Source organism: Balaenoptera musculus, chromosome 10 (genome assembly GCF_009873245.2).
Source record: "Balaenoptera musculus isolate JJ_BM4_2016_0621 chromosome 10, mBalMus1.pri.v3, whole genome shotgun sequence".
In the NCBI taxonomy this organism is placed as follows: Eukaryota; Metazoa; Chordata; class Mammalia; order Artiodactyla; family Balaenopteridae; genus Balaenoptera; species Balaenoptera musculus.
In genome coordinates this window covers 78,001,110-78,023,776 of record NC_045794.1, presented here as the reverse complement: position 1 = coordinate 78,023,776, position 22,667 = coordinate 78,001,110, and the positions used below count along the sequence as shown (strand labels likewise).

At 43.4% G+C, this 22,667-nt stretch overlaps 1 protein-coding gene across 1 annotated transcript in view; it reads right to left on the bottom strand.

The window, feature by feature from the left end:
* Nucleotides 1-22,667, bottom strand: part of PLXNC1 (plexin C1) — a 146,184-nt gene that overhangs the window by 52,020 nt on the left and 71,497 nt on the right. The window contains exons 10-15 of the mRNA XM_036866611.1: nt 13,531-13,670; nt 9,892-10,071; nt 7,395-7,482; nt 4,168-4,371; nt 3,866-4,051; nt 1,395-1,497 (exon numbers count right to left, since the gene is read on the bottom strand). Coding sequence (XP_036722506.1) covers nt 1,395-1,497; nt 3,866-4,051; nt 4,168-4,371; nt 7,395-7,482; nt 9,892-10,071; nt 13,531-13,670 — 901 coding nt within the window. The remainder of the gene's footprint in view (nt 1-1,394; nt 1,498-3,865; nt 4,052-4,167; nt 4,372-7,394; nt 7,483-9,891; nt 10,072-13,530; nt 13,671-22,667) is intronic.

Sequence of the window (22,667 nt, the reverse complement as noted above, 5' to 3'; positions counted from 1 at the left end):
GCAGTTATCAGCAACATAACAGGTGCTCAATAAACATCAGGTAAATGCATGCAGGGATGGATGAATGAGTGAGTGAGAGAGTGAGTATATGGAAGGAGACTAAGTTAGCAACTATTAACCGAAAACCATTAGAGAGGCGATGCCTGCGTTAAGTCAAGGAATATGATGGGCTCCTAGCTGTGGAGAAAAGTTCTCTTTTTTAAGGAGGACAAGAGGAAACAGACTTAAAATGAAAAGCAGTTCAGAAACAGAGGTCAAAAACTGAATGGCTGGGGCTTCCCTGGTGGCGCAGTGGTTGAGAGTCCGCCTGCCAATGCAGGGGACACGGGTTCGAGCCCTGGTCTGGGAAGATCCCACATGCCGTGGAGCAACTAGGCCCGTGAGCCACAACTACTGAGCCTGCGCGTCTGGAGCCTGTGCTCCGTAACAAGAGAGGCCGCAATAGTGAGAGGCCCGCGCATCGCGATGAAGGGTGGCCCCCGCTTGCCGCAACTAGAGAAAGCCCTCGCACAGAAACGAAGACCCAACACAGCCAAAAATAAATAAATAAATAAATTAAAAAAAAAAAAGTTTAAAAAAACAAAAACAAAAACTGAATGGCTACAGGGACCAGGTCCTCAGATGAGGTAAGTGGTCTGGGTGGAGACAGTAGGGAGTGGTGGAGACTATGGCAAAAGCTCAGTTGAACACCTGCCCTCTCTCTAGGGGTAGCTGCTCCTCAGCTCCAGCAAACTGATGTTATGGAAAACATTAGGATCCAATGATCCAGATCTTTCAAATTTTCAAGAGATTTTAAAGAATCACCTAATTTTAAAATGTTGTCAATTACTTCAAATTTTTAAAAATGCTATGTGGGCCAAACAAAACACATCGGTTGGCCAGATTTCATCCAGTGAGCAACCACCATGGGATCACTGTGTTTGGATGAGCCTTGGAACATTTTAATAGATGGTACAGATCACACTTCCAAAACACAGTTCTGCCAGGAAAGACAGGGCTGGGGTAGGGGTGAGGGGCAGGGTTTGCTGGGATGAGAAGGCAGGATGAGATGACCAAGTCCTTGGAGCCCAAAACCCCAAAGGAATTCTGAGGAAATAATGTAAATGGTACATTTGTCATCACAATTCACAGGTTCAGGGAAGCAAAGTGGATCATATTTCTCAAACACCAAGATACCAACCATCTTTGTAATCCAGCCTTTTATTAATGAAGCATCCTAAAAAATGTTTAGAAAGCCCTCAATGTGTACCTATTAGTCCTTTCCCAAAGTTTTGATCTGGGTTTTCATCCACTGATACTTAACTGAAGCAAACAGCCCCTGAAAGCTGAAAGCCTTCCTGCCTGCCAAAGCCCCAGGGAATAATTTCTCTGACAAAATTAAACAGGGCACTTACCAAAAATGACAATCACTAGCAAGACGGGAAGCCCAATCAGAAAATACCAAGTGGAAATAACCGATTCCCGCTCGACGTAGAGTTCCAGGTTTCCCAGTTTGACCTAAAGGGGACAAAGAGTGTCATTAGACCTGGTCGAGGTGGGGACCACATCTAGGTACACAATTCTTCCCCCCAAATGGTTTTCTCCAAGATACAAAAAGAGGTGGCAAGCTAGGCAGGATATCCGAGTTCAAGTCCCATCTCTGGGCAGATTAGCTATGTGAATTTGAGCCAATCAAGAACATTCCCTGTGCCTTGGTTCCCGGATTCAGCTCCAGTCAGTTGCAGGGCTAGACCTACAGATTTTACACTTTGGTCCTCTTTGCCCTGGGGGTTATAAACTGCAGGAATGGGGGCGATAAAGAGGTAGTAACCTGTGGGTAAGAAACCCTCTTACCCCTGGACTAAGGAAGTAATCCAACTTTTTAATCTCATCTACATCTTGTGTTTCCTCGATGGGCCTATTTTGAAGGAAGCATTCTGTGGCAAAAACCAGTTTGGCAATGCTGCCAGGATGATCCCTGAGGGCCTTTTCCAATTTTAGGTTTTGATTATAAAAGTTTGTAAAACTTGTAAAGGGAAAAACTCTATATCAAGCCTTATTTTTGCACTGACATACATATAAGTATTGAGGAACATTACCATCCTGGGAGCCATGGCTGCCCCTGTGGAAGTATCTGTGCAAAGTGGCTAGAGTGCAGACTCCAGGCCCAGACAGCCCAGGTTCTAAGTCCCAGTCCAGAGAATGGACCTGGGCCCTCGGCAGCGAGAGCACAAGTCCTAACCACTGGACCGCAAGGGAGCTCCCCCTGCTGTCCTTCCCAGCTGTAGGAGCTTGCATTAGTCACCTCTCCGTGCAGTCCTCACTTTCCCCATCTCTAAAATGGGATGCTGTTAGCACCTCTTCGGAGGGTTGTCGTGAAGATGAAACGTGCCGGCATTTGTTTGTAAGCGAGCTTCTGGCACTCCTGCCCAGAGCTCTCCAGCGGACTCCTGGAGCTCAGCGCCAAGTTCTCACAACGACCCCCAATTGGCTCTCCATGCTCCCTCCCCCTGTTAATGCTCTCACCTCCTTGCAATACTCCCCCCCTTGCTCCTTCCACTCCGGCCACACTGGTATCCTTGTTGCCCTTTAACAGCACCAGGAAGGCTCCTGACTCAGGAACTTTGCAACCTGTGGTTCCCTTTGCCTAGAACACTTTACCCCAGATGGCCCACGGCTCATGCCCTCGTCTCCCTGAGGTCCTGATTCAAATGTCGTCTTTACAGGGAGCCCTTTTCTGGCCGCCATCGTAAACCTTGCAGCACTGCCCCTCACCTCCTGCTTCATTTTTCTTCATAACAGTTACCACCATCTAACACATCTTCAATTTATTTTCTATACTACCTGCCTTTTTAGGTAAGATCCATAAAGGCAGATATCTGGGGGGGGGGGTGGGTAGGCGGGTCTGTTTTCTTTTCTGCTATGTCCCTATGTCCCAGTGCAGGCATTCAGGAACTAGTCCTGGATAATGAAGAATGCTACCATTTGCTCTTCTCAACTAACCAGACACGTGGGATCCCTTGTGAGTTTAGTTGCTGTTATTCATTTTATAATTATTATGACCCTCTTTACCGTACAACAGACGGCCCAAGGGAGGTTCAGCTAAAGCCAACTTATCTAAGGCCACACAGCTATTAACTGGTGCAGCTGAGACACAAACACATTTTTTGTTTTGCCTTCCAGTTGATGTTCTTTTTTCTTATCTTTTACCCAATTACTTATGACTCTAGATCATAAAGCGTTTTGGGGGGGATATAGACTGTGCAGAGTCTCATGAACACTATAAACAGAGGTTTCTAATATGTTTCCCTTCACCACGGTCTCATGTCTTTATTGTGGGACATAAATATACCAGTGATGGGATGGACCCTCAAACGTGTCTGGAAAAAGATTAAATGCAGTGAGTCTGACTTCATGGTGGAGGAAGCAGCCCATGACCCATAGATTATCTGGTCCCCATTAGACTCCACTGCCACTTTCAGTGTGCCAGGGAAGCCCCCATTCTGGGTTTCTGCCAAGACATGCCACCTCTGCATTTGGGCAAAGAATGACAGCTCACTCGTCAATGGGTCTAGAGATTCTGCTGCAGATGCTGCAGTCTAAATGTATGGCTAGAACAAAAGTTATCAAGACTCATTAGTATCATAAACAATGGTGCGCTCAGTGCTTTGACATTCCAATGGCACAGGGATGGGTTCTGTAAGCTCTTCTGGAGGAATAACGTTTGGGTGTACAATACCAGCTTTGTTTATCGTCACTGAACGTGAAGATCTAAAGATCCATAAAAGATTCTATTCTGGCTTCTCGTTTAGCCAAGGAATCCCCCCTCCCCCCGCCCCACACCAAATAAGGTAAAACTAACGGGTAGGACTGTCAGGCAACCTACGCGAACTTTCTTGGAAGAGGTGGCGATGCTGTTTGCAGCAGTGATGCCTTTAATTTTGCAAAAGATGGTGGTGAGATCTTGATTTCTAGTAATATTTTCAAAACTGCAATTTAATTGCTCATTTTCTCCATGGAAGAGAGTAATTTCAATGTCTTTCTTGGAAATGTTGAAGTTATCATTTTCTTTCTGTGAAAAACAAGGCGAAGATGAAGAAGTCAAGGCGTGCGTGGAAACTCACAAACATAATACACCTTTCCTGTCGAGGGGAGCACATCCTCCCACCCGAAATGAGAGAGACATACTTGAATTTTGACTTCCAATTCTGTGTCCACCTCAGGCTCAGCCCGATACCCTGTAAATCTGGGGTCGTCAAGGTACTGCAAGCTTCCACAATCCAAGTAGGTCTCCTGGACCCTGAGCTTCACAGTGACATTCGTACGCCCTTTTGAACTCTTTAAACTGGGGGCTAAAAATCTGCAGTAAGTCGCCATACAATATTCAGAGACCTGAGGGAGAAGGAAAGAGCATTTTGACAGCTTCATTAATGAATTTCAGCTCTGGGATTGAAGAGCTAAGTGACCTGGGCAACTGAACCTCTCTGTGCCTCTGTTTTCTCCTCTGTAAAATGGGGATAACAGTGTACCCACCTCATGGGGCTGAATTAACTCTAAATTAAATGAGATGAGGTCTCACTAAATTAAATGAGAATATCCATGCAAAAATGCTTACAAATCCATGCAAAAAAGCACTCAACAAATGCTAATATGACTATTAATATTATTAGTAATAATGAAAGAAGGTGGTAATACAATAGGAAAAAAGGGTACTCGGAAAAGAAGTCAGCTAGACAAAGGGGAAGACTGCACCAATGGGCCTGTGTGTCCTTCAAGACATCAAGGCTGAGTCCTGGGAAACTACAGGAAGGGAGGAGCCGCTTCTTCGGCAAGGCTGGCTGCAGGGTTGCGTCTGCTGGCTCAATCACTCTGTGTTGGCGAACCTCTGTGCTTTAGCAGAAATCACTAACCGCAAGAGGAAAAGGCTTTGCAGGCCTAACAAAAAGTAGAGGAAAACAAAAGTAAAAGGGACAATACAGCTCCTATGAAAGAAAGAGCATGAAGATGGGAAACCACGCAGAAAGGGTGGCCCATTTTACAGGCTTATTTAAAACAAACAAGCGAGCATAAATACTGTCATTTTCAGGTGTGCAGAGAGTTGGGCAGAGAAAGCTGCTGGGAGAGGGGAGGTTGATGAACGTTCTAAAGAAGAGCAGCTAAGACTCCTAAAAGGATATTTGCCAGGTGGGGATTTTTCCTCTTTGTTATTTGCTGTCTAACTAATGTTGGAATTTTAAAAAGAGGGTAGGAAGAAGCAGCAGGTGGGAAAATCTGATGCAAAGCACTGAGATGTGGACAAGCAAAACCTCCCTTCGCCTTTAACGCCTTTCCTTCCAAACGACTGCCCTGAATCTCTCATTCATATCTCTGGCGACACGAAGAAAACCACAAAACCCACTGCCTCAGCTTTCTCAACAGCCGTAACCCCAGCAGGCTGGCTTTTTGCTGAAGACGCCTTCTAGAAAGATTCCTGGTGATAGGGTCACCCTAACCTCATTATTTCCAACTCTCTAAATTTCCATACCAGTGTCATCTGAAATGCTCTTTTTCTCTAGTTTCTGAGCAACTTCCTGGCCACCTTCACTGGCCATCTTGTTTTCTTTCACTCCTTAAAATTAAGCTGTTCTGCAAGATTCCATCTCAGGCGCTCTTTTCTTCTTCCTTTGTGCCCTCACTCCCAGGATGTCGTTCACATTCTCCTTCTAATGACAATGCTACAAAGATGATCCGTCATCTCTAGCTCCACCATCTCCCCACCATCCCTAGATACCTGCAAGAGCATCCTTATGGGTCTCCCAGGCTTTTTTTCAGTTACTGCCTCTCCATATGATTCTATGCACCATCGCCAAAATCATCATCATAAAGGGTACCTATCCTCACGTCACTCCCTGCTCAAAGATCTTCAATCCCTCCCGTTGCCTACGGAGTTAAGGGCAAACTTTTCAGTCTGATACTCTCTTATGGCCCAGCGTGGCTTTGCAGCCATCCCTCTGGCTCATTCCCGACCAATCGTCTCGGCTCCAGCGGAGCAGGACTCACCAATATTCCCATCAGGGGCCTGTGAGTAACCTGTCTCCTCTGTCCCCCTGCTTCTACCTGCTCAAGTCCTATCCATCCCGCTCCACTCCACAGACATGCTGAAATCTGCTCTAGTTTAATTTCTCTTTCATGTGGAAACACACAGTGGGGTATCTGAGCTGGAAGGGAATCAGAGGACCTAGAACTTCAACACGGCCTGTGCGCTCAGCTTTCCATCCCAGTGTAGATTACCCGTCTCCCTCGGTGAAGGCAGTGTGACTCTTATTTACCTTTTGTCCCTGCAGCCAGGAAAACGTTTGGCCCACAGTAGGTGCTCAGTGAATTCTACTTGATATAGGGACAGCACTGGGGAGGGAGAGCAAGTTCACTCACAAGTGCAGGCAATGCCTCCTGGAAGAGGGTCAATCTATACGAACCACTCAACAGGATGTGTTGACATCATGGAGACGGGGCCTGGAATCAGGTACAACATGAGGCTTGGAACTGGCTCTGAAGGGTGTCAGGACTCGGACGTGTGTATGACAAGGCTCTAGGAGGACTTAGGAAGGCCTCCTGGCTCTAGACCTGAAGCCACACTGGTTCCAAGCGGAGGCCGGGTCTGTGGCCACTAACACGCCTGCCAGTTTTGGCAGGCAGTGGTCCGGCTGGGCCTCAGAGAGGCTGTTGTCTTCACCTCTCTCATGAAGGAGGGACAGAAAGGGGAAGAGAGAATGGGGAGAGCCTTCGAGAAGAGCCTAGAAGTGCACTCAGAGGTCCCGACTTGTCTCTGAAGTTCATCATTTCCCATGACGAGGTCCGTGTGTGACTCGTGTTGGGCTAAGAACTGAGTGGGGCTGAGGGCCAGACCCCTGTGCGGGGACAGGAAAGGCAAGAGGAGGTGAGGTCAGAAGGAAGGCACCAAACCAGGTTAAAGAGACAAGGGCAAGAGAAGGAGAAGCACATGACAGGATCTCTGGGACGTTCACAGGTCACTTTACCTCTGAACCACAGCGTGCTCTGTGTGGTGGGACCACTACCACCTACCCTTCACAGGAATGCTCTTCCTTACATCACACCTCAACCACTCACAAGGCATTCTCACAAGTATTCACAAACACTGTCTCACCAAGGTGACTTATTACAGGGGGGAGATGGCAGGTCTTGTCGTATCACCTCTCTTCCCTCTGTGCCACACCTCGAAACTCTCAACTCCAAGTCTGAGGTCTTATTATTTCCATTACAGTACAGATGGTATTTATTATAGATCATGCAACAGGTAAAAGCTTATGATAGCACAAAGGCACAGAAACAAAAAATATCCCCCAACACATTTGAGTGTGATGAAAACAAAATCATCCTTGAAAATAACTATTATTACAAAGCAGCTGAAGACTTACATTTATGTTTCCTTTTAGCTCGTGTGAAATGATTAAGTTGTCAATTACATCAAAATTTCGACCCATGATGGTTATATTTTGACCACCACTGCAAGGAAAAAAGCAATGAGAGGAGTTTCATAGATAAACACACAGGCATTTTGCATTTATGAATAAAACCATCAATTTATTCATACTCAATATTAAACTCAGTTATGTTTGAGAGCAAATTAATAAATTTTAATTTCAAATGCACGACAGCTTAACAAGTCTTTTCATGATACTGATAGTTTTTAAGATACATAAATATAAAAATTCAGGTTGGATCCTGTTTTAATTCTAAGAAAATGCCCAAATTCTTGTATAGAATTTTGAGTTTTGCTGTGTCATGTTTCCACATATAATTAGATCATCAGCTGTACCTAGAAAAGATTTCACTAAATAGAATTTTGTTTGATTACTGTTTAATCTATATGAAGACTCTTCAATCTAACAGTTTTCAAAATCAAACTCCCAACCTACCAATTATATTTTACGTAGGGAGACAGGGAATACTTAGGACAAGGTAAAATTATAAATGATATTACAAGTCTAAATTCCTATTTGGTAAACCACATAAATAACAGCTATGTCCTATCTCTCTGAAACTAAGCCAAATAATTTCACATATTCTTAGCACATAATTGCGTTTAAGCAAAGTGGTCATTAGATGTGAAATAAACAGCTGTCCACAGCTCTGGCCACACTTTCCCATTCACATAGGTCACTAGACACTCATTCCAGGGGACAGGGGCCTGGATAGGTCAGCTCCATCGGCCAGCCGAGCCCACGATGACAAGACCAGGAGGTGGGCACGAGCAGGCCAATTTGTGTAGGGCAGAGGGAAGACATTAAGCCCTGAACCTTCCAGCCACAAGGGGGAAGAGCTGAGCTGGCCTCACGCCAGCCTGTCACCATTACTAGAAAACCAGGCCAAGTGTGTTCCACCAACGGTCAGCCTGCAGAGCCATGTTTTGCCCAGCAGTAACCAAGAGACACGGGCTCAGAATGTCACAGGTGACTGGACATTAAGAAGCCTCTTATTTTACAACAAAGGAGAACACTGGTGGCTCAGAGCACAGCACCCTGGGCCAGACTGCCCAGAGCCTGCAAGTTGTCTGAATGCTCCCCACCTCAGTGTCCTCATTGGCAAAAAGGGCTACTCATAGCAGACCCCTTAGGCTTGTGAGGATTTCTGAGTCAATAGATCCAACACACCAGGCATGTGGGGAGTGCCGCATCAATGTTTGCTTTTATTTATGGGAAGGATTGAGACCCACGGCAGAGAGTGCCATGCTAGAGCCTTGGTTTGGACATTTCAGCTTTCCTCACGCCACTATTACAGGCAGAATTGAAGTCCCAACCCCCAGTACCTCAGCATGTGACTGTATTTGGAGATAGGACACTGAAAGAGGTAATTAAGGTTAAATAGGGTCATTAGGGTGTGCCCTAATCCAATATGACAGGTGTCCTTATAAAAAAAGATTAGGACACAGGCAAGCACCGAGGGAAGACCATTGTGAAGGCACAGAGGATGGCCCTCTACAAGCCTAGGAGAGAGGCCTCAGAATAAATCAACCCTGAAAGCGCCTTGATCTTGGACTTCTAGCTTCCAGAAATTTGATGAAATACATTTCTGTTATTTAGCCGTCCAGTCTGTGGCTCTTTGTTATGGCAGCCCTAGCAGCCTAATACATCCACCTCTCACTTCATCTTAAATAAGAATATTAGAAGTGATTTTCTTCTTTTTCTTTCTTTTTTTTAAACAAAGCTGCATCTGTAGTTTCACCTACAGTACTTTGAAAGTTAGCTTCATGCTGTGTTAGGTGGAGAAACTATCTTTAGGGTTATATTCTAAAATCTGAATGTGAATTTAAATTCAACTAGGGGGGAGTTTTTTTTTTTTCTTAATGTAAGAGTCATCTGAAAAGAGTTTCTTCGGAATTTCCATCTCTCACTTAGGGAATATCTTTGAAATGTAGATACTGCTTTTCATTTTGATAGCTCCCAATATTTCCTCAAATTATTCAAAACAGCTTACTCTAAAGGTTATAAATTGAAAGATGTAAGAAAGAAGAAGCTTTGTGTCATGGGCAGGAGTGAAATGTAATGAAGAGGGTTATGTATTTGTAACAGAAACCTAGGTTTAGTTAGTACAACTGAACAAAATTTTTAAATGCATAAGGTTTAATACGATCTGAACAGAAACCAGAGTCTGAGCAAACATTTTAGCTGTGAGTTTCCTGGCAGCCACAGCTAAGAGTAAAACAAGATGTACTCATAGTGTCTACTGTGACGACGGAAAGCAAGCTGCTTATCAGGTATACCTTTGTTTTCTAAGAATAAATCCTACAGAGGAAATTCTGTGAGGAGAATTTAGATATGACAATTATTTCTATATTTATTTGCGTGAAATCCATGATCTTTATGCATATGACCTTGTTAACCACACAAGAGAAAAATATGCTCTAGAAAGTACCTGATCCAGGTGGTAGCAGGATATATGAGGGAACAGAGGGGCAGAGCGATATAAGACAAGTGTCCCACCGAAGAACAGTTCCCGCCGTCGAACTGGATACACACATCCTTCATTTCTTTTCGGCTTGATGGAAGAGAGAATTTCATATGGGTGTCATTTAGCACATGGCTAACCTGTATCCTAGAAAGGGGTAGAAAAGAACTCTTCAGTGACACAGACCTTAGCACAATTGATTACCCAAGGGGACAGGATATGAATTTCACTTGAACTACAACAGCTCCCAAACTATCGGAACAGCCGCAGGCAACTGCCAATTAATCAGGGTCCACTTACTCAGTATGGGTATTATCTGGGGGCTGGGTTCCTCTTTCTTTTGTGCATTTTTATGTTTTTATTTGCATTTCCCTTAGAAGTGGGGAAAGAAGGAAATGTAACCATTGCCTTTAAGAAGCCCTAATAGGAAGTGGAACGTGGACTAGGTATTAAAGTATACTAAGGAATTGTCACTAATTTTGTTGAGTATGCTAAGGCTATGGCTATATGTTAGACATATATACTGAAGTATTGTACTTAGGAGTGAAAAGATATGGTGAGATATCCTGCGATATGCTTTTACTTTATTTTTTTTTATTTTTTAAATTTTTTAAAATTTATTTATTTATTTATTTTTGGCTGTGTTGGGTCTTCATCGCTGCACATGGGCTTTCTCTAGCTGCGGCGAGCAGGGGCTACTCTTCATTGTGGTGCGCGGGCTTCTCATTGAGGTGGCTTCTCTTGTTGCGGAGCATGGGCTCTAGGCGCGCAGGCTTTAATAGTTGTGGCACGCGGGCTCAGTAGTTGTGGTTCGTGGACTGTAGAGTGCAGGCTCAGTAGTTGTGGCGCACGGGCTTAGTTGCTCCGCGGCACGTGGGATCTTCCCGGACCAGGGCTCGAACCCGTGTCCCCTGCACTGGCAGGTGGATTCTTAACCACTGTGCCACCAGGGAAGTCCTGGGACATGCTTTTAAAAACTCCAGCTGCCATCCTTCCTTCACTTCCAAAAATGCGGAGGAGATAGATGAAAGAAAATTGGCAAAACGTTAAGTTTTGAAGCTGGAGGAGGGGTACAGAGAGGTTCGTTACACTCTTTTCTCTTGTGTATGATTGGAAATTTCCATGATGAAAATCTTGAAAAAAGAGAAGTCCCAGTCAAGCACTGGGGCAGGGGCGTGGTAGAACCCAACCCCAGGCAGAGATGGGGATTCTGCTGTTCAAAGAGCAGAGAGCGCAAAACTAAAGTCCTAAAGTCCATGCCAAGAGCCCAGGGGTCTCAGAATCAATCAGCATCAGAACCAAGCTGCCTCCCGAGGAGCTCCAGACTGGAATTTAGCTGGGACTGTCCTAGGTGCTCCTGAAATCTGCAGAGCGTGCCCTCAACACCTTTCAGGAGTCAAAACAAAGCCTTCTACAACATTCCCTCTGTAACCTGCAGCTTCCTCTGTACATCTCGTCTACAATGAGCCTCTAAAGCGCAAGTCATGAAGATGGGGTTCTGTCTGAATAATGCTCAGTATAATTATTCCACATGAGAATCTATTATTATTACTTAAAGGCTACGTGCATGATTATCTACTTTAATGCACATAGCCTTTAAATAGTAATAATAGATTCTAACAATAAAGCAAATTCAAAAACATTTGAGTCGGTTTGTACTTATACCACCTCAAATTTACATTCTAAGGTTTTATATTCAGAGCAAAGCTCTAGGAAAGTCATTGTAAAATGGCTGATCATGAAAATTCAAACTTACTGATCAATTTTGCAAGGAGGCAGAGATACAGGTCATTCCACTACTATCCTTATATTTTTCTCTTCAGAATAATTAGGCATTTAAAAAATACCATATTAAAAGAGTTTAGGGGCTTCCCTGGTGGCGCAGTGGTTGAGAATCTGCCTGCCAATGCAGGGGACACGGGTTCGAGCCCTGGTCTGGGAAGATCCCACATGCCGCGGAGCAACTGGGCCCGTGAGCCACAGCTACTGAGCCTGCGCGTCTGGAGCCTGTGCTCCGCAACAAGAGAGGCCGCGATAGTGAGAGGTCCGCGCACCGCGATGAAGAGTGGCCCCCGCTTGCCGCAACTGGAGAAAGCCCTCGCACAGAAATGAAGACCCAACACAGCTAAAATAAATAAATAAATAAATTTATTAAAAAAAAAAAAAAAAAAAAAAGAGTTTAGGATTATGGCATGAACTCAGATATAGGATTAACTGGGTATTATGTTTACTGCTCGTGAACTTGGGTTCACCACACAGATGTGGTTACTAAAATGCTACATGCAGAAAGGTCTCTCTCAGTCATTTAATTTAATAACTGCAGTATCTCAAGACGCATTCGGAATTGGAATGAGAGCATAGAGTCAGAAACAGGGTAATGCTAGGAAAAACGACTTATTTTCCAGTGAATTTGATTGCCTTTCAGTGAACACACAGGTGTCTAACTTCACAGATTTTGCTACACAAAATGAAAGATTTTTGCAGTGGGGTATTTAGCCAGGATAAATGGTACAAAAATACCTATGTCGCATAGATACAGCCACTAATGTGTGCTTGATAATTCCGGTAAATAGCAGAACAGAGCAGAGCCCCCAGTGAGCAGCTTTTTCCATCAAAATGACATACATCCCAAATTTACTGCTAGGAGGGGAAGGGGATGGCAGTTAAATGCAGCAAATGAATTAAAACAGAAAACTCAGTAAATAAGTGTGGCAGATTCAAACACTGTACACATCTGTTTCAGTGGTTAAGAACCAAAACACCATGCTTCAGTGGATTGTCTTCCACGCATTCCCACGATGAGAACAAAGTCAGTATTATACTTCACGTAGATTGCAACATCTTTTCCTTCAAATTAGCCCACACTTATAAAGACTAACAAGCAGAAAACTCAAAGTATCTATTATGTTATTATTATTTTCTCTCTTTTTGTGGGGTAGCATTTGCACAAGAGTGTTGTTAGTGAAATACTGAGATTTTCTTCTCGCAAAGTTTCATTGAAAGGATGTGTTAGGGGAAAGAGATCATAGAAATAATGATGTTCAAATGGTACATTGACCAGATATTTGTGTTGGGGTGTTTTGTTGCCCTTCTTCTTTTTTAAATTAATGTATGTTCCACTGAGTTATTATTCGAGCCTGAAACCAATCCAATAAAGAGAAGGCTAAAAAGAATACAATGGATCAGAAAATTTCTTTTTTCAACTGTAATACATCGAAAGTGTGGTCCTGTTTTCCCATAAAATTCCAAAGTGCTCAACTATTTTTCTAAGTGGTTCATCTTCAAAATGATGTTTGCTACTCAAATCACTTGATTTTGTTCATGAAAACAAAACAAGACCCCAAGAGGCAACATCCTGGAATTATTGTATACTGAGATTTTTGGGGTAACGTGGGACAGATTCTCCCACAATTAACTTTAAACGTGGTGCTTAAATTATTTCACTTATTGGAATTATGTTATATCAAATATGCAGACTAATTGGCTCAAACTGGCACATGGAAATAAATTAACTATATAAAGATTATAATCATAGTGCTATTCCTTTGATGTAAGTTTTAGCTTTCACTACTTTACGAAGAATAAATTACTCATATTTCAACTCACACATCCTTATCACAAGTACTCGTTCCTTTCAGGATCATTGTGATATTCGATGCCTGGGTAAAGTTTGCTCCCGTGACGATCACATTACTTTTCCCTAAGGTTGATATTTTCTGTGGCTCAATGGACTTAATGTAGAAGACCTATTGGAAGGAAAAGATTCAAACACAAGATCAAAGCTAAGAAATGGCACTGTTCGAAAAAATCTGTTTATGTGCTGCAGCTCGAAGAAATCACTGGGAAATTACAACATTTTGCAAACACAGGCAGACAGTGTTTAATGAAATCAATGAATTCAAGGGAGAGGGCTGAAGACTCATGTCTCTCAACATGCGACGGCATGAGGTCAAACCAATTAGTCTTTGTCTCACAAGACAGTTGAAAATACAGTTGAAGAGTCGGACATTCTGTCTGAAGAGTGAGCTATCACTAGAGTCTCAAAAATGCTCACTGCCTTCCAGCCTCTGCAGGCTCACAACATAGCAAAATGAAGGAAAAGACGAGGAGTCCACTGACTGTAAGTCAGCACCAGACTCATCATTAAGTTGGAATAAATGTCATTCCGGATAAATTTAATTCCCAAGAAAGCAGTTCCTAGTTTTTGTTTGTTTCAGTAGGCTATTTGAATCAAGGAGTATACTGCAGCGAAAAAAAAATCTCAAGAAATCAACCTAAGTCACCTAATATCAAGTAGTTGCATACCTAAACTACTGGGGCCAACCATTTCCATTCTATGGTTTGCAGATACCATCTTCTCCTTGGTATCCATTACAAGCTTTATCAGGCCTTTCTTTATCAAGAAAGTCTCCCTTGGAATCCCTCATAACTGGGGCCCCATCTCATGTAGATTTATGCACCTTACTTCTCTATTTGCAACGTTTAATCAAATTCCCCTTTTTAAAAAAGCCCTCTATTTGATGGCAAGAATCATTTTCCCTTTCAAAGACAAAACAATCCTGATTTCTTTCACTTTTCTCTACAGATGCCACTGTCTATCTTTCTGATCATTTAGTAGTTGTTTTGTAGACCATTTCCAGCAAGTCTATGTTCTTCTACAATATGGACCACACAGGACAAGATCCTAAGATTCTAGCCAATATAAAGCTCAGCAGATCTTTAGCATGAGTGAATTTTCATACTCACACTCTTGATATTTGAAAACGACCCCCAGGTCCAGAGATGCTTAATCATGTGAAATTTGGCTTAAGTCATAAACACAGAGTGTATCCACTTAGAGGATAAAGTCTAGGAGGAAGCCACTTAAGGCACTGGGGGAGCTTTAGTCACATCCAGCACCTGCCTACCACCTGCTTCTTCAAGCAGCCCAGGGTCCTTTGCTCCTTTGTATGTATAATGCTCATCACGACGGACTTGCTGCACTGCTGGGGCCGCCCATCCTGCTGAAAGGATGTTTTATCATTCTCTTCCTTGACAAACCCAGGTGCTATATGGTAAAGCAGTCACCATCACCCATTATCACTATGGATCGGTTTTGCAGACTGAGGTAAATTCATCGTTTATGTCATCACAGTAATGATGTAATACGACAGAGAATTGATTTCGGTGGCAGAATTTATTTTAATCACTTTAGTAAAGGACTTGAGCCCTGTATTTATAGAATCACGAAGGGCCCGAACAGGTCACTTTAATTATACTGTTAGAGTTGACTGCATTTTATGGGGGAAATTATCTGCAAGAGTGGTACTTGGAATGGGGGGGATTAGCCAAGACTTCAAGATAAATGCCTTGCAAATGCCAAGTGTGTGTTGGATAGCAAAAGGCTTACTCTTTGCTCCGACATGATGACAGCTAAGTGAACAGGTATTTGTTAAACACCTACAGGATCCCTAGGACAGCGCTAGGTGTTGTGGAGGACACATAACCTCTGTGTGCACTAGATCAGGGGTGGGCAAACTCCTGGATTTGCCTGGAGCAAATCAAATTCAGTCCATTGCTCGTTCTTGTACAGCCTACGAAAAAAATGTCAAAAGAAGAATAATATTCCATGACATGTGTAAACACATGAAATTCAGATTTCAGTGTCCATAAATAAAGTTTTTTTGGAACAGAGCCACGCCCATCATTTATGCACTGTCTGTCACTGCTTTTGCACTACAACGGCAGAGCTGAGTCTCTGAGACAGAGATCATGTGGTTTGCAAAGCCTAAAATATTAACTGTCTGGCTCTTTGAAGAAAAAAATCTTGCCAACCCCTGCACTAGAGGATCCACTGTCTTCTTAGGGAGGCAAGAGGCTTTATGTTAAACCTCAATGCAGACTCACATTTATATCCAAGTCAGCTATGATTCTCAGGTTTCTTTGAAGATAGCCCTTCTCACTTCTTAGACTGTTGATGTCTGCTCAAGCAAAATCTCAAACATGCCCAGTAAATGTTATTTCTTTGCTCTCATGAGAGGCTAAAGAGAGCCTTATAACTAACCTAAAACAGATTTTCTAAAGGGGATTATATTTTGCTCCTTAAACGGCTCTACAAATACCATCAGAGGACCCGCCAGGTCATCTCATTAACTTTTTAAAAATCAATTTATTTATTTAATTTATTTATTTTTGGCTGTGTTGGGTCTTTGTTGCTGCACGTGGGCTTTCTCTAGTTGCTGCGAGCGGGGGCTACTCTTTGTTGAGGTGTGCAGGCTTCTCATTGCGGTGGCTTCTCTTGTTGAGGAGTACGGGCTCTAGGCACGTGGGCTTCAGTAGTTGTGGCACGTGGCCTCAGTAGTTGTGGCACGTGGGCTCAGTAGTTGTGGCTCGGGGGCTCTAGAGCCCAGGCTCAGTAGTTGTGGCACACGGGCTTAGTTGCTCTGCGGCATGTGGGATCTTCCCGGACCAGGGCTCGAACCTGTGTCCCCTGCATTGGCAGGCGGATTCCTACCCACTGCACCACCAGGGAAGCCCCACGCCTCATTAACTTTTTATTTCCCCTTGGGTAGAGACAGCTACTTCAAAAGGATTTGGTTTTAAAACCTTATTGTTTCGAGAAGTCTCTTTCGGCTGTCTAGGATGGAATCCAGCCCTGGCCTATCTCATGAAAGCAGATGCTTCTTGTCTGCTTGCAAAGAGGGTCAGATTAGTTGTCCTTTGCTTGCTTGGAGAACCTCTTTTAATCTTAAATAGTGCGTTAAAGAGCTACCAAGGGGATCTCATTAAATAAACAGCACAGGTATACAAGGAAAAAAGAAGACAGGGTTCCTATATGGCTGTACTACATGGCTACAACAAGTCTTAGAAATAAAACATTTTCTATTTTTACTGATAAATATCCTTTAAAAATCTATTACAGACAAAAGGCCAAGAATGATCTCTCCACACACTCAACATTTTAGATCTATTTCTGTATTTTAATCAAGAATTAATTCACGGGCTTCCCTGGTGGCGCAGTGGTTGAGAATCTGCCTGCCAGTGCAGGGGACACGGGTTCGAGCCCTGGTCTGGGAAGATCCCACATGCCACGGAGCAACTGGGCCCGTGAGCCACAATTACTGAGCCTGCGCGTCTGGAGCCTGTGCTCCGCAACAAGAGAGGCCGCGATGGTGAGAGGCCCGCGCACCGCGATGAAGAGTGGTCCCCACTTGCCGCAACTAGAGAAAGCCCTCGCACAGAAACGAAGACTCAACACAGTCATAAATAAATAAATAAAAGAACGTGAATTTCTTTAAAAAAAAAAAAAAAAAAAAGCAAACTGGGCTATTCATTAAAAAAAAAAAAAAAAAAGAATTAATTCACAACCCGAAATGAAGTAGCAGGTCCCATAAGCTGACACATACAAGGGGTTAATTTAAACACATAATCTAGCTTGATGCAAAGAGATAATTCCTTACAGCCCTACAGTGAAATTCCTCCCTCATCCTATGTCCAAGGATTTCCATTTATCAAATCAAAATACCATTGGCTGTAACCCTTATCGCCCTGGGTTGCCCAGCAATTAACCTCAGAATAGTCCACTTCCTGTCAGTTACATTTTAAAGGCTTAAGAGTTATTTTTAAACGGCTGCACAATTTAAAATTATTTCATAAAATACTATGAGCTCTGGTTGCTCACAAGTTTAAATCACTCCCTATTTGGTATAAAAAAGCACATTAGAAACTGGCTAACTAGGTAATTCCAGAATAGCCAGTTATTTTTATTTATTTATTTATTTATTTATTTTTTAAAAACAAAGTCATTATAAGACACTGGAAATAGCACAACCACTAAGAACTAGTTATCTTTGGAAAGGTCTAAGAGGATTACTCCTGACAGTAAGAGCACTTTTTGTGAAGTCTGACGTCAACACAATTCAAATTACCATGACATTAATGGAGAAACTACCACGATGATTGAAAAGAATATTGGAAAGAGGTACATTAGGAAGGCTTAGTTTATTAAGACCAAATTGTACTCTCTTAATCTGTTTTTTAAAAAAATCTGAATATAGCAAAGCTCTCTATAGCCCTGGACCTGAATCAACACTCAGTAAAACATCTCTCAGATTTTCACTTGTGAAATTAGCTCAAACGGGACCAGATAAAAAGTCACATGAATTCAAAACCAGCTGGAAATCTGAAACCAAAGGACATTAGAGAGATGAAAGGTAGCACAACTAATTAAAGGAAAGTGTCCTGTAGGGCCCTACAGGGGTATTTGGTTCAGAATTATTTAACATCTTTATTAATGACCGAAAAGGATGGAAGTAATATATTAATGAAATGTATAAATTGAGAAGAGTGGTAACCAGCAGTGGAGATGGTAAAGTGTAAAAGGAAGTGAGACGTGGAAAGAAAACAGCAAAATACAATCCCGCCAAAGAAAAATGAAAGCGTTAAATAGAACGAAAAGGTTGTGTCCATCCGCTGCTCGGCCCCCAGGTGAATGCACCTTCATGGGGGCCCCTGGGACAGGTCCTTGGGAGACACTGGGATGTAACTTGGTCCCAGGAATTGTCAACAGTTAGAATGCCAACTGAGATGGACCTGGAGACTTCTAAGAAGGTGACAGACCAAGGCCCTGTGCAGAGAGGTTAAGGCTTGCTTCTGTGACCTGGGGGACTTGAAGGCGAGGCTGCCGAGGCCAGTTTATAAAGTAGTTACTCTTGGTCACTGACCTTCCCGAATGGGGCTCCTCAGACCCGGACGGGGTGCCCGGGACTCTGTGACCAGGGAGGGCAGCGTCTCCCCTCTAGCAGAGACCCCACCACTCAAACCCCACCCCCTTGCTGAGTTTCAACTTCACCGTGAGACACTTGCCGCTCCCCTCTCCTGAAGGCCTCAGTTTCCCATCTGAAGCCTCTTCTGCTCTCCCTGTCTTGGAAAAGATGCCAGCCATGCCTGGGTCCAACTCCTTTCCTTCACTCTGACTGTGCCCCAGCCTACCCGCCTCGTCCCAAGGCTTCGATGCTAATGCACTCCCCTGACAGCCTGCCCAGGCCACGGATGGGGCAGGCCGTGTCAGCCTAATGCCAAGAGAAGAAGTCCCTTCCAGACTGACTTCTATCATCAGTACCACATTGAGGTCACACAATGTAGAGCAGTGGTTAAAGCTGTGGGCCCTGGAGTCAGATTGCTTGGGTTCAAATCTCATGTCTATCATTTACTACCTACTGACCCTGTGCAAGCCAACATTTGTCTATCAAATGGGGAAAATAGGTCCATTGTGAGGCTCAAATAAAAAGGCTCTTTGAGCTCAGGATATAGCATAGGCTGCACAAATATGGGTCACCACTACTCAATTTAGCGCATTCTGGCATTCCTGTGCATAACTTTTTCTGTTGTGCACACTCAGATGCTTCATGAAATGAATCTTACTTCCTTTAAAATATTATAAGTTCTACAACGTAAACTCCACAAGGGCACACACTTTGCCTACCTGCCCAGCACATAGTAGGTATTTAATAAACACTTTTTGAATGAATGAATGAATGAACGAATGAGTGAATAAAGGAGCAATTGGCAGTGAACCCCACGGCACCCAGCACAGTGCTAGGCCCACAGAAGCTACTCAACAAGGTACATAATAAAGTTGATTTCACTTTCAAGGCAAGGACCCTGAAAGAGGTGATTTGGATGGCCTGTGAGAAGTTAAAATGCACATCAAAAGTGATGGAGGAAGAGAAGAGAAGTCACAAGGAAGAGAAAGAATATGAATTCTCCGAGAGCAGGAGGACATGGTTTTGTGTGGTGTATTTCTACCCGGCGGCGATAAGCATAACAGATATTAGAACAACATCATATCACAGATCTCCACAACCTTTCCTTGACAACAGGAAAGGAGAGCAGCCCCCTCTTCTCTCAGCAGGTGGAGGCACCAGATATAAGATTGTTAAGAAAAGGAAGGAAAAGAGGTTAGGGCAGGGCGACAGGGCCAACCGTCTCTGACAGAGACTGGCCCTTACAGCTGAAAATACTTCCCATCCGAAGGGCAAACGTAGATTTTTGAGTTATTTTCCCTGTTCTGGTGATGCTTTTCCTAACGCGGCCCCCTGGTACATGACAACACGTGCTTTTAGGTCACGGTCAAGCGATGGGTCATAGGGTCATGAAACAGTGTGAGGGCAACAGGGCATAACAGGGATTGAGCCAGGAACCCTCTCTCATAAATAACACATCCATGGATGAGCAAATTCATGCATTAAAAAAAATGTCTTGAAGAGCACTGTACTGCTGCTGAAGAACAAAATGTAAGGCTCTAGAGATGCAGGCTCCAGGGTCATTTCAATCTTGTTTTGTCCCATAATTTCCTGCATTCTTCTGCTCCAGCCAAATCGAATCACTTAGGGTCTCCCGTAATGGGTACCCTGGAATTTTCTGGTGACCCACTATGCTTTTGCAGTGCTAGCCCCTCTGCTTAGAAGACCCACTCTTCTGTCTCCATGTGTCTCTTCCCTCAACTACTGGCTGAAATGCCATCTTGTGTCAATCAATCCATCCATCAATCAAAGACTTATCCAACCACACTGATGAAGTGCTTTTTACCTGCCAGGCACTGGGCTTAAATAATCAGGAATGCCTAAGACAAGGCCCCAGGCACAGAGAGGTTCTCTGGGTTTGTATACTGCCTGGTACCTTCCCTAGGTTAATATTTTTTTATCTTGTATTCTTATCTATGTGCTCATGTACATATAAGATTCTTGAGACTGAGGACAAGATATGTGCCCCCCCTCACGGTATCCATGGAGCTCGGTGTAATGGTATCTACTAGATGCTTGATAAACACCTGCAAAGAGAATCAACCCTAGCTCAGCATCAGGAAGCCTAAGACTGTGTCTGTACCATTCACATTTCATGTCCCCATGCCTGGCACATAGGAAGCACTCAATATGTATGTGACGTGGAAGATGCACTGAATGAAAGCCCTCGATGCTTCTCTGCTAGGAATAGAGTGCTCAGTGCTTCATTCAAGGCCAGCATGAGAACCAAACTGGAAACTTGGATTTACACATTCCGCATGATAATGAAAAGACAGCAGTGTCTCACAAAGCATGAGAAATCCCTCCCGCGACAGATACTACTCCACTCCCTATTAACCAAAATTGAGTTTCTCAACTGAGTCATGTATTTAAAGAAAACATTTCAGTATCAACACGATGTCTTTCTCCAATATGATATTGCTTATATGTGGAATCTTAAAAAATGGTACAAATGAACCTATTTCCAAAACAGAAATAGAGTCACAGATGCAGAAAACAAACCTATGGTTACCAATGGGGAAAGCGGGGGAGGGGGGGGTGAATTGGGAGACTGGGATTGACATGTACACACGACTATATACTGGGTTGGCCAAAAAGTTCGTTCAGGTTTTGTTTTCTGTAAGATGTTACAGAAAAACCCGAACAAACTTTTTGGCCAGCCCAATATAAAATAAGGACCTTCTGTATAGCACAGGGAACTCTACTCAATACTCTGTAATGACCTATATGGGAAAAGAATTTTAAAAAGAGTGGATATAAGTATATGTATAACTGATTCACTTTGCTGTACAGCAGAAACTAACACAACATTGTAAATCAACTATACTCCAATAAAAATTAATTAAAAATAAAAGATGTCTTTCTACAAAGGTCATTCACAGAGAAGCACTGAAGACAGGTCTGGGCTTTATTACCAGCCTCCTCCTGCTCCCTTGGTGACCCTAGTTCTTTTAACCACATAGTGTCAAAAGTCAAAAGGTTCAGTAAGACACAATACAGGAAACCAGGATGCTGTGACCTTATTTTTTCCTTTAAAATAAAAATGTAAAGAGTCATTGTCTGAACCATGACTTAGCGATAGAAAGGAAGACACTACTGATGCATAAAAGAACTGGACGGGGCTTCCCTGACGGCGCAGTGGTTAAGAATCCGTCTGCCAATGCAGGGGACACGGGTTTGAGCCCTGGTCCGGGAAGATCCCACATGCCACAGACCAACTAAGCCCGTGCGCCACAACTACTGAGCCTGCGCTGTAGAGCCCGTGAGCCACAACTACTGAGCCCGCGAGCCACAACTACCGAAGCCCGCGTGCCTAGAGCCCGTGCTCCGGCAACAAGAGAAGCCACCGCAATGAGAAGCCCGCGCACTGCAACAAAGAGTAGCCCCCGCTCGCCACAACAGAAAAAGTCCACGCACAGCAACGAAGACCCAACACAGCCAAAAATAAAATAAATAAATTAAAAAAAAAAAAAAAGAACTGGATGAATTTCCAGAGAATTATGTTGAGTTAAAAAGGCCAATCCCCAAAGGGTACCTCTGGATGATACCATTTGTATAAAGTCCTCGACATGATAAAATTATAGAAATGGAGAATAGATTAGTGGTAGCCAGGGGTCAGAAATAGAGAGTGGGAGGGAGGAAGTGGGTGTGACTATAGACAGGCAACGTGGGGGAGACTTGAGGTGACAAGGGCTGTTCTTATTTTGACTGTTGTCACTGTCAATATCCTGGTTGTGATATTGTGCTATTGTTTTGCAAGATGTTACTATTGGGGGAAACTGGGTAAAAGATATATGAGATCCCTCTGTATTATTTTCTCACAACTACATGTGAATCTACAATTACCTCAAAATAAATTATTTTTCTTCCAAAACAATCATGAAAAAGAAGAACAAAGTTGAAGGACTCACACTTTCTGATTTCAAAACTTATTACAAAACAGTGTCTTATTACAAAATA